The following is a 12,624-nucleotide window of genomic DNA, read 5'->3' on the forward strand; positions in this document are numbered from 1 at the left end:
TGAATATTGTATAGGGCCTAATCACATCAGCCACAATATCAGAGCTCATTCACCTGCACATCTACCAATGTGATATATGCCATCATGTGCCAGCAATGCCCCTCTGCCATGTACATTGGCCAAACCGGACAGTCTCTACGTAAAAGAACCAATGGACACAAATCAGACGTCAGGAATTATAACATTCAAAAACCAGTCGGAGAACACTTTGGTCACTCGATTACAGACCTAAAAGTGGCAATTCTTCAACAAAACAACTTCAAAAACAGACTCCAACGAGAGACTGCTGAATTGGAATTAATTTCCAAACTGGATACAATTAACTTAGGCTTGAATAGAGACTGGGAGTGGATGGGTCATTACACAAAGTAAAACTATTTCCCCATGTTTATTTCCCCACCCCCCACCGCTCCTCGGATGTTCCTGTTAACTGCTGGAAATGGCCCACCTTGATTATCACTACAAAAGGTTTTTCCCTCCCCGACCCCGCTCTCCTGCTGGTAATAGCTCACCTTACCTGATCACTCTCCTTACAGTGTGTATAGTAACACCCATTGTTTCATGTTCCCTGTGTATATAAATCTCCCCACTGTATTTTCCACTGAATGCATCCGATGAAGTGAGCTGTAGCTCACGAAAGCTTCTGCTCACATAAATTTGTTAGTCTCTAAGGTGCCACAAGTCCTCCTTTTCTTTTCACAAAATCTACTGTTGGTGGAATAATTTCCCTCTCGTTATTCACCCAGTTTATGTCATGGATCCGACACCCTTAACCATGATTCTTCTGCAGCTCAACGGGGTGGGGCCCTGAGCTTCTAGAGCAAAGGGATAGAAGTGCTAGCTCCGCTTCTGCCCCGACACTGCACTGCCCACTGCCTGTCGAGATCCACGTAATCCTGGGTGACCGGAGATTTGTTGCAATTCAACAATTGCCGTTATTATCGCCTTTGCACAGCTAGGGGAATGGTGAGTCACTGACAGTAAATGACTCACCCAAGCCCAAACAGCAAAGTCAAAGTGCCCCTCCTAACTCCCAGCCCCTTCCGTAGAAGGTAATCCCGTGCTCTGTGCTGCAGAATCTAGTTCCTACCCCTGTCTGGAATTTAGCCAGGACACCATGGCTAACACTCGCATGTCGTTTTTATGCAAACTTGACAGATGGCTTTGATCTCATTTTCAAAAATTAAATCACTTTCCCCATGGTTGTTACTTTCCAGGGGCTCCTTCCTTTCTGCTTGCTTTTCTTGTCTGAATTTTCCTACCTTCTCTGGTTTACCCTCAAATGATTTCCGTTCTGCCTAGTGGGTGGCAGCAATATAAGGGAATCACTAAGGGCTCAGCTGCCTCTTCGTTAAAAAAAAAGGGAGCTCAACAAACTTTGTTACGGCGGCTTACCTGGACCTGATCTCTAGTAGTGAGTTTAATATTCTGTGCTGCTTTTTACCACACATGGCTTCGATGCTGCTTGTTATCTATGCTTCTGAATGCATTACGTGAAAGAAAGAAATAATTTCCCATTATTTTGTGGGGGAGGGGTGTTAAACAGGCCGAGAAGATTCAGTTGGGAGACAAACACTCATTCGGTCTCTGAAGTAAGAGATTTCATCAAGCTGTGAAACTTGGCTCTCGCTATATTAAGAGCAAAGAGGGGCCGATACAACTTTCTGCCTCTTGAGTGTCAGCAGACACATCTATGTCATTAGGACCAGATCCACTGTCATAGGCTTGCCTGGTGCCCCACGTGGGTTGATATGCAAAGGCCAGGTGTAGAAGAGAGCTTGAACCTTCACATCCAAGCCCAGAGGGCACAAAAAGGGGGCATGTTGGCTCAACAATGTGTCTCACTTCCCCTGAGCCTTCAGAAGACTCTCCGTAGGGGCTTAATCCAGCTCCCTTGAAGCCAGGGGAGAATCTCCCATTGACTTCAACAGTGCAGACTAAAGCCCTGGGTTCGTTATGGGGGTTGGACACTGCCGGTGGGAAAGGGTGGGGCTGAGCGATTGGCTCTGTTTCTCTGCCTTCTCTCTGATCAGCAAGGGGATGGATGGCCAGGAGGCAGTGTAGACGTGTAGGACTGCTGAATCAATTGGTCTGGCCTTTTGGAGCGTGCACAGGCCAAAACAGATCTGCAATGGAATAGGTAGGAGGCAAGGCTATGAGTACAAACTCAGTGTCGAGTCCCTTATGTAGGTCATACTCTAGTAGGCTATTAGCCATTGAGCCATTAGTATTGTCTGTTTAATGGTAGCATCTAGAGGTCCCAACCAAGATGATGGCCCCACTGTGCTGTCCCTACCCCAAGGGCCTTTCGGTCTGAATAAGGATTATCACCATTTTGTAGATGGGGGAAATGACGAATAGAGAGAGATTAAGTGATGTGCCGAAGGTCACACAGGGAGTTGGTGGCAGAGCTGGAAAATGAACCCCTGTCCCCTAAGTGCTGGACACTTTAGGCCAAGCTTCTTCTCCCTTTAGCTGGGGCCTTACATCCAGGCAGCAGGCTGAGCTCTTAAATGTACATTGCATCTTCCCGTCAAAAGAAAATGCACCCCCCCACCCCTTTTCTCTCTATCTGTAACCACTCCGTGTCTCTCTATCATTCTCTCCATCTTTCTCTGGTATTTCTAAGGTGCCAATCACCTTGGTATCTAAGAGCTGGCAGTCCAATGTGGATTAACTGGGGCTGACGGGACACTGCACAGCCCGAGCGCTTCACTCCCTTTCTTTTGTGTGCGATTCGGAGATGAAACAGATAGGAAGAGGCAAAGATAGTTCTGCTGATTGAAAGACAGGCTTCAAGCCCATCTTGGCTATGCAGACGCCACACAGAAATGTGATCCCGTCACTTAGACAGCTCGGAAGTCTCCAGGGTAATTGGTGTCACCAGCCTGTCATATCAGAGGACTTGAATTCTAAAATGTATTCCCTCCCATTAACATATTTAGCAGCAAAAGATGGTGGGACCATATCCTGCTTCCACTGAAGTAGATGGAAAAACACCCATTGGTGTCACTGGAAGCAGGAGCAGGCTCAGTAAAGGTTCTTCCTCTTTCTTTAGAGACAAATCCTCACTCCAGCGTCTTCCCACCCTGATTTCCTTTGCTTACTACAGGGGAAAACAGATTTGGGGTAACTTTCACTGTTAAAAGTAAAGGGCCAGAATCTGCTGCCAGTTACATCAGAGTAAATCCGGAGGGATTCAGTCAGTACCTTTACAGCTATGGCAGAGCACATTTAGTGCGAATCCATGACCATGGAAATCATCAGTCACACCCACACTGGTGTAAAGACAGACCCCACCTCTGCTGCAGTCAGTAGGGTTACAGCCGGATTTGGTCTAGCGGGTCAGTGCAGCACAGCGGGCACCTCCCAAACTGGCCGCACTTCTACATGGTGTGCTTTGTGCAATACAAGGCCCCGGGACGTCTTCAGAGAGGGAGAGACAGAAAGCATGGGTAGTAGGAAAGAAAGAAAGAAAGAAAGAAAGAAAGAAAGAAAGAAAGAAAGAAAGAAAGAAAGAAAGAAAGAAAGAAAGAAAGAAAGAAAGCATGTGTAAACAGGGAGAGCAGAGAATGGGTTCCGCTTTGACTTGTCTTGCAGGATTTCTGCCTGAGAAGTAACAATTGAATCTCTCTGCCTCTCAGCCCTTAGAGATGCTCCTTCTTGGCCCACATTTCTTGCATTCCTGCATGTTCCCCAGTTGATACCTCTACACAAGGGGGCACTAAGGCAGCATCCCCTAGCTGGGATGCCCCTGAGGTGCTGGGTGCAGCTTGACCTCCCTGTGGACTGGCAGCAGGGAGGGTCAGCCCGCTCCTCTGCTGACTGCTGGGGAGGTTGGATAAATGCAGCCAGGCTGGGGGAAGGATGTTTCATGCATCATGTCGGGAGAGGAGTCGGGGAGGGTGGCCGAGGGCTCCTCTCCTAACCACTAGGGAATAAAACAAACAGGAGGCTGGAAAAAAAGATGAGCTTGCTTGATGGGGAAGGAATGAAAAAGTGCGGCTGCGCGGTTCTGGGGTGAGGGGGGCAATTTCTTGGGGCTCCCAGGATGTTTACAGAACGCTAAACTGTATTATACTATTCTGCCATTAGGTTGCACTGTATTTTAAATACCTTATTTAAAGCTAACCTTAGCCTACCTGGCAGAGCATTAAAGATGCTTATGATGAATATATCTGGTCTGTATAAGCAAGCTCTGTAATCACTCCATATCCGACACAGAAGTATATGGCACGGTGTCAGGAGTAAACTAAGGACAGGTCTACACTTAAAACACTGCAGTTGCACATCTGCATTGGTGCAGCTGTGACACGGTTAGTGCTTCACTGAAGACGCTACTACACCAATGGGAGAACTTCTCCCAGCAGCATAGTTAATTCGCGGCCGTGAGAAGCAGAATCTCTGATATAGCACTGTCTACACCAAGCGGTTAGTTTGGTCTAACTGAGTCGCTCAGAGGTGTTGACCTGGCCTAAGAACAGAAAGAATGAAGTCACAAAAGTTGCAGACAGAAGGATTAGCAACAAAGGTTGCAGGAGCTCATCAACATGCCATTCTTCAATGCCCCAGAGAATTTCAGCTTAGATAAAGCTTCAGCGTGGATAGACTGGAAACAGTACTTTGCAAGATTTCACATTGCTACCAAGTTGCACAAAGAAACTGGGGATATACAGGTATCATCTTTAATTTATGCTACAGGGAAGCAAGCAAAGCATATCTTTAAATCCTTTGACTTTACTGTAGACAGGAACAAAGATAACTATGAAAGGGTTCTGGCTATGTTTGATGCCTACTTTATACCTTGGAGAAATATAATTTAAGAAAGAGCATGTTTCCACCAGAGAATTCAAGAACCAGGAGGAAAAGTGGAATGTTTTATAAGAACTCTGCATACACTGGCTGAAAGCTGTGATTTGGGGAATGCAAAACATGAAAATATGAGAGACAGACTGGTTATTGGGTCAACAGATAAACCCAAATAACCCAGATAAACCCCTTCACAACATCTACAACTGAAGGGAGCTTTAATCCCAGCCATGGGTATACAGAGAGCAAAGCAGTCTGAATTAGTGAGACAGCAACACCTACAGCAACTTGAAAACCCTGAATCCAGCTTAGAAACTGTAAACAGACACTTGAATGTTAAAAGTCATTATCATAAAACCTCTGAGGCAAGGAGAGAGAACTCAGGCTAAGAGGGACAAATTCCAGCCTACATGCACAAGGTGTGGGAAAAGTCCTATCCCAAGAGATGATGCATGTTCAGCCAGAGGCACACAGCATAACTAATGCACGAAATAGAGACATTTTGCAGCTGTTTGCCGCACCAAAGCAGTCAGGGAGTTTAACTCATATTACAGACAATCAAGACCCATTTTTTTCTGGGATCTATCACTTGTGATGACATAGAGCCTGCCTGGAGAGTGAAATTGACTATGCATGGCAAGACTATTGACTTTCAAACGGACACAGGAGCTGACATCACAGTCATCTCAGAAGGGACTTACAATCATCTTCAACCTCTCCCAGAGCTGAAGTCACCTGACACAGTTTTGACTATCCCTGGAGGGATGCTGAACTGCATGGGTCTGTTCACCACAGAAGCAACTTACAAAGACAAAAGCTTTGCATTCACAGTGTGTGTGATCAAACGACCACAGATCAACAGGCTCCTCAGCCACAGTGTGGCAGCCATGATGGGTCTGGTGAGAAAAGTGGAAGAACTCAATGGACTATTTGGTGAAATATGACTTTTCAAAGGCGATCCAGTACAAATCATCTTAAGAGACAATGAGGAACCATACCGCTTACATACACCTTGCAAGATTCTTATCCCATTACTTCACAAAGTGAAAACTGAGTTTAGGAGAATGTAATGGGATTGGCATAATCGAGAAAATCTCAACACCAACAGCATGGTGTGCCCCAGTGATACCAGTGAAAAAGAAAAATGGGAAAATACGAATATGTGTGGATCTTAAAAGACTTAATGAAGCACTTGTGAGAGAAAAATATATATCCTTCTAACCCTAGATGATTTCTTTCCCAAAGTGAAAGGAAGTACAATATTCTCCAAGCTGGATGCCTCAAGTGGATTCTGGCAAATCCCTTTCGCCAAATCAAGTACTAAACTGACTACATTTTTCACACCCCTGGGGAGGTTTTGCTTTTGAAGATTACCTTTTGGGATTGCTAATGCACCTGAAATTTTCCAAAGAAGGATGGCAGTATAATTAACAAACACAGATGGAGTGGTAGTTTTCATGGACGATATTCTGATATATGGATCTTCAGCGGAAGAACACAAGAAAACCTTCAAAGAAGTCCTAACCCTAATCAGTCATTCTGGATTGAAGCGACACAAGGAAAAAAGCGTTTTCCATCTACCCCAAATTGATTTTTTGGGGAGAGACAATAAACAAAGATGGAATCAGTCCTAGCCCTGAGAAAGTTCAAGCAATTTGAGAATTGAATGTACCAACTAATGCACAAGAACAGAGATGTATCCTGGGGAAGGAAAAATTATCTTGGTCAATACCTACGAGACCTTTCCACAGTGACAAAACCACTGAATGAACTGTTAATGTCCAAAACATCTTGGCTATGGAGGCCAAATCAAGACATTGCCTTCAGAAAGGTAAAGGAAATGACCTCAACAGCTCCAGTTCTGAAATACTATGATGTGAACAACCTCAACAGACATACAACTTCAGGAATTTCTAAGTTATACTAGCGGTGGCTGGCCCAAGTGTCTAACAGACCCTAAGGAAGTGACAAGACACTATTTTGTGATGCATGGAAAATTACGCAGTTCAGATGGACTCATGATTAAAGGCAACTGCATCATAATTCCAAATGAAACCAGAGGAGAAATCCTAAATCTCTTCCATGAAAGACATCAAGGGCTTAACTAAATGCTGTGAATGGACCAACCAGTCAGTGCGGTGGTCGGGCATCAGCCAGGACATAAAGAGTAAATATCTGCATATGAATGTTGCAGAATTAACAGATCAACACAACACAAAGTAACTTTAATAACAACACCTCTACCAGACAGGCCTTGGAAGAGACAAGTTGGAGTTTTATGCAAATTCAGAGGACATCATTACCTAGTCACAATGGACTGTTTTTCCAGGTATATAGAAATAATGCACTTGGAAGACATAACGTGTTGAAGTGTGTTTTTAAGGTCAGGCTTGACAAAGCCCTGGCTGGAATGATTTAGTTGAGGATTGGTCCTGCTTTGAGCAGGGGGTTGGACTAGATGACCTCCTGAGGTCCCTTCCAACCCTGATATTCTATGATTCTATGATTCTAATCGAGAAACTGAAGTTCACTTTTGCTTATTTCAATATTTCAGTCCAAGTAGTGACAGACAACAGACCACAATTTACTGCAGCAGAATTTAAGTCATTCTGAATGAAATATTATTTTGATCATATTCCTAGCAGCCCACATTACACACATGTGAATGAAGAGGCTGAAAGAGCTGTACAGACAGCCAAGAAAATCCTACAGCAGGAAGATCCATTCTTCACTCTTCTCAATTACAGATCAGCACCAATACAAGCTAATGAATGTAGTTCTAAACAATTCTTGAAGGGAAGACAACTCAGAACTCCTATTGCAATTTTGGAAAAGAATCTATCTCCAAAGTGGCCAGACATTCAGAACGCAGCCAAATCAAATAAAAAGACTAAAAGAGCTTTTGAACACTTTTACAACAGATGTCACTCAGAGAACTGTTGGGTCTAAAATCTGGTGACTGCGTACGTCAAAATGGATGGAGGAAAAGGATGGACAACTCCAGCTGTCATAAAGAAAAGGAATTCAGCACCCAGGTCAGATGTGACTGAGACCAACAGTGGAGAATTCAACAGAATCAGAAAGAAGGATCAACAGAGCAAACTCTACAGATGTCAGATGGAGACCAAGAAGAAGACTCAAGGATTCCAAACGGACTACACCCAGTCGTTGCAACTAATGGACAGCCAGATGACCAAGTTGTTAATGTGTTTGGGACGTGTAATTAGAAAAACAGTATGATTCAGAGACACTTAATAGACTGATACATACTGAACCTCAGTGATAGCATGATCATATAAATATTGTAAATGGCAGGAAAGTAGAACGTAAAAGGGGGAGATGTGATGGAATGCTAAACTGTAGTATACTGTTCTGCCACAAGATGGCACTGTGTAAAATACTTTATTTAAAAGGCTAACCTTAGCCATACCAGGAAGAGCATTAAAGGATCTTATGATGATCCTAGTGCGTATAAGCGAGCTCTGTAGCCAGTCCATATCTGGTACAGAAGTACATTATAGGAAGTGTCCTCACAAACTCAATAGCTCCACACATGCTGGGGAGAGAGCAACTCAAGAAAGAGGAGGGAGTTCCCCAAAGGAGCGGGCGATTTGAGATAGATCGGGGCATGCAGGATTCTCCAGGGCATTCATAGAATCATAGAATATCAGGGTTGGAAGGGACCTCAGGAGGTCATCTAGTCCAACCCCCTGCTCAGAAGCAGGACCCATCCCCAATTAAATCATCCCAGCCAGGGCTTTGTGAAGCCTGACCTTAAAAACTTCTAAGGAAGGAGATTCCACCACCTCCCTAGGCAACGCATTCCAGTGTTTCACCACCCTCCTAGTGAAAAAGTTTTTCCTAATATCCAACCTAAACCTCCCCCACTGCAACTTGAGACCATTACTCCTTGTCCTGTCCTCTTCCACCACTGAGAATAGTCTAGAACCATCCTTTCTGGAACTACCTCTCAGGTAGTTGAAAGCAGCTATCAAATCCCCCCTCATTCTTCTCTTCTGCAGACTAAACAGTCCCAGTTCCCTCAGCCTCTCTTCATAAGTCATGTGTTCCAGACCCTAATCATTTTTGTTGCCCTTTGCTGGACTCTCTCCAATTTATCCACATCCTTCTTGTAGTGTGGGGCCCAAAACTGGACACAGTACTCCAGATGAGGCCTCACCAATGTCGAATAGAGGGGGACGATCACGTCCCTCGATCTGCTCGCTATGCCCCTCCTTATACATCCCAAAATGCCATTGGCCTTCTTGGCAACAAGGGCACACTGCTGGCTCATATCCAGCTTCTCGTCCACTGTAACCCCTAGGTCCTTTTCCGCAGAACTGCTGCCTAGCCATTTGGTCCCTAGTCTGTAGCGGTGCATTGGGTTCTTCTGTCCTAAGTGCAGGACCCTGCACTTATCCTTATTGAACCTCATCAGATTTCTTTTGGCCCAATCCTCCAATTTGTCTAGGTCCCTCTGTATCCTATCCCTGCCCTCCAGCGTATCCACCATTCCTCCCAGTTTAGTATCATCCGCAAATTTGCTGAGAGTGCAATCCACACCATCCTCCAGATCATTTATGAAGATGTTGAACAAAACCGGCCCCAGGACCGACCCCTGGGGCACTCCACTTGACACCGGCTGCCAACTAGATATGGAGCCATTGATCACTACCCGTTGAGCCCGACAATCTAGCCAACTTTCTACCCACCTTATAGTGCATTCATCCAGCCCATACTTCCTTCAGTTACGCTGAGAACAGTTAGGAGAGGATGGAAGCTTCTTAGGCCTTCATCGAAAAAGAGGGAAGTTGGGGAGTCAAGACAGGGGACAGAGGGTACTCTAGCTGAGTGCCAACATACTAGAGAAAGCTGGTAGGGTAGAAAGCATGGTCTAGTGAATGGGGTACTAGGGTAATATTCAAATAGACCTGCTTTCAACTGGTGACTCAGCAACAGCCTCCGGATATAACCTTGGGCAAGTCCCTGATCTCTGTTTGCTTCAAGTTCCCGTCTAGAAAATGGAAAGAGTAGCCTCACCCTACCTCACAGATTATAAGGATCAAAGCCATTAAAGACTGTGAGGTGCTCACATGCAATGGCACGGAGGGCTAGCTATGTGGCTAGTGGGATCTGTGCTGTTATGTCTGCATGTCGCTCCTGAGTTCACCCAATGCTGAGGCACCCAGAATCACTTTTACATCTGCCTACAGCAGGGTTCTTACACCTTCCTCTGAAGCATCTGGTAACAGCCACTCTCAACAATGCGATACTGGACTAGATGGACCATGAGTCCAAATCAGCAGGGCAGCTCCTGTGTTCCTGTATAAATGTGTCTCAACTTTTTTGCCTCTGTCTGACCCAGATTTAAGCTCTTTGGGGCAGGGACCATGTATGAGTGTGCACATGTGCGTGTTACCTGGCATCTTTTGACGACCCTGAAGATGCAAAGACTAAGGCGGCCATTTTCTACACTGACCACTGATTTTGACTGCCTGAATATGGGGGTTCACAAAATAATTAGAAGACACTGTCGAAAATATGGGCCTGGCTGAATACAGTTGAGAGCTATCTCACCGGCCAATCCGATGCAGCTTAGGGGTTATAGCCTGGGAAGGCCAGAGGGTTAAACCCGGGATGGTTTCCATTTCCTGAAACCGATCTGGGGTTGGATGTTGGTGACACAACACTAAAAACTGGGGTGGAATTGGATTCGGGTCCCATTTTATCCAAATCCTTGACGCTTCGTGGTGTCTGGCTTTGGTGGTTATGGATTGGACCAACTGAACGTAGCTTAGTGGTGGCTGGATGCGTGGCTATGGTTTGGTCATAACTGGAAGCAGCCGTTTTGCCTTCTGCACTGTCTGGGAAATATCCCAGCCTACAGCAAGCTGAGTGGCTTCGTGGCTCAGACTTGTCTCTGACCTATCTCTGCAGAGCCAGTTTAATGAAGGAATCACACAGTCTTTCTTTCCTTTCCTCACTCTTTCCTCCTGTAGGGTGTCTCTGTGTGCTGTGCCATTGTCTGTATGGTGTCTGGCAACGCAATTCTCCTTCACGTGTAGAGAACAGTAGCTATACTTACTGCCTGTGCGTAGGCACCGTATGCTCCAAACTGGATCGCCATGGGGTTGAACATGCCCATCTGTCCTGCCATTTGCTGCATGCGCCTCATTGTACGCTCCTTGTCCGTGTCTGCAAACTTCACCACCAGGCTCGAGGAGGCCCCCTGGAGGTAGGAAAACAGAAAGAGAGAACACAACAGGGGTATTTTCCCATTAGTGCCTACTGGGAGCAATCTGCATTTGCACATGTAACAGAGACTGGCTGAGATTCGGCTCCAGTGGGCTTTGAAGACAACCCTGGGCATCCTCCCGTGATCTTTAAGTTCCACGCTGATCTCAGCCTGTGGCAGGCTGGAGAGAGCAGCAGCAAAGAGGAAAAGGAATCTGTACCACGAGGGTGGGGTGAGTGGGCCATCTGGCCAACTCTCATTCTTCTCTGAGCTCCTCCTTTCTTTGCTTTGGTTTAAATTCCCCCTGCAAAGAGGTGGGCCTTGTTCTTTTCCACCTAGTGAAGCTGCTGGTCTATTAGGGATTTACACTGAGAGCTGGTGCCACTGCGCTGCAAGCTAGTAACTTCTGCAGTACATTTGGCCTGATTTATTTTTTGGACAGTGCAATGGGTTAGTTCTATCCCTGCCAGACCCTGCCTGTGGGACCCCTGCCTCCCGCAATTGCTTGGCACTCACTATTTTTACGCTTGTGTCTGGTGAGAACACAAGGGTCAGCTTTGATTCCAGAACTTAGCACCCCACAGTCTGCAGACATTTAAGCATCCTGCAGCATCTCCGTGAGACGCAGTCAAGTCAGGGAAGGGAAAGTGGTGATAAGTGGATCAGAGTTTCCTCCTCTATCTCGAGAACTGCAGAAAGTTGAGAGGTGACCTCAGAAGAGGTCATGGGAAGATGAATGCAGAGTTTGTTAGCTGCAGTTAGGAAAGCTCTACTCATTTGGAGCAATGGAATTTCTCAGCAAGGAAAACAAGGTGAAAACCCTTTTGTGCAAGCTGGCACAGACGGCATGCTGTAATGACAGTGGAAATGCAATAATTAGGGATGGGCAAACTCTTTGTGCCAAACTTTGAACCCGCTTGGGTTCAAATTCAAGAGACACTGACTTGATCGTTGTTGGGTAGGGATTTTCCAAAACACTCAGAGTTGCTCTCTCTTTCTGCTCCTGCTGACACTAGTGGAAGTTTTACTAAAGATTTCAGTAGGAACAGAGATAAGCAGCTCTGAGCACTTTGGAAAATCTCACACGGTTGGGCTTATTTCCCACTTAGGAGAGAGTACATGGAAGGCACACTGATATTTTTCATACTCATTGTAACAGATCGACAGTGCGGTTAACATATGGGATTTTCTGGTAAACACATGTAATATATGAGTCATAACTACAGCTGGTAATTAATATGCCTTTTTAACACATGCAAACTCAAACTAATCATGCAGCTAGACTTTCTTCCATTTGTTCCCTTGATGGAACCATGTTTTCTTCTCACTCCTAAGGCCTTGATCTTCTATCCAAACAAGGAAACCCAGATCACCCTAGCAGGTGACTGGTAGGAAGCAATCAGCTGTGAAATGGGACAAGGTACACTGTTCTACCTCTCACTCACTCTTGTGTCTTAGGCTCAGTGGGACAAGAACTTGGCTTTAATTGGCCTTGACACTTGAGCTTTAGTACTATTAATCCAGCCACAGCCAGCAATCTGCAGCTACACCCAAGGTAGCAGCAATGCCAACCTGCTTGG

At 45.6% G+C, this 12,624-nt stretch overlaps 1 protein-coding gene across 14 annotated transcripts in view; it reads right to left on the reverse strand.

Annotated features, from left to right (window-relative positions):
* Nucleotides 1–12,624, reverse strand: part of CELF4 (CUGBP Elav-like family member 4) — an 889,490-nt gene that overhangs the window by 124,803 nt on the left and 752,063 nt on the right. For all 14 annotated transcript variants that reach the window (XR_012158835.1, XR_012158834.1, XM_073343421.1 and 11 more), the window contains exon 6: nt 10,895–11,038. Coding sequence is in view for 12 of the 14 variants with exons in the window: in XM_073343421.1 (XP_073199522.1) it covers nt 10,895–11,038 (144 nt within the window). In the remaining 2 variants the exon portion in view is untranslated. The remainder of the gene's footprint in view (nt 1–10,894; nt 11,039–12,624) is intronic.

Source organism: Lepidochelys kempii, chromosome 5 (genome assembly GCF_965140265.1).
Source record: "Lepidochelys kempii isolate rLepKem1 chromosome 5, rLepKem1.hap2, whole genome shotgun sequence".
NCBI classification, from domain to species: domain Eukaryota; kingdom Metazoa; phylum Chordata; order Testudines; family Cheloniidae; genus Lepidochelys; species Lepidochelys kempii.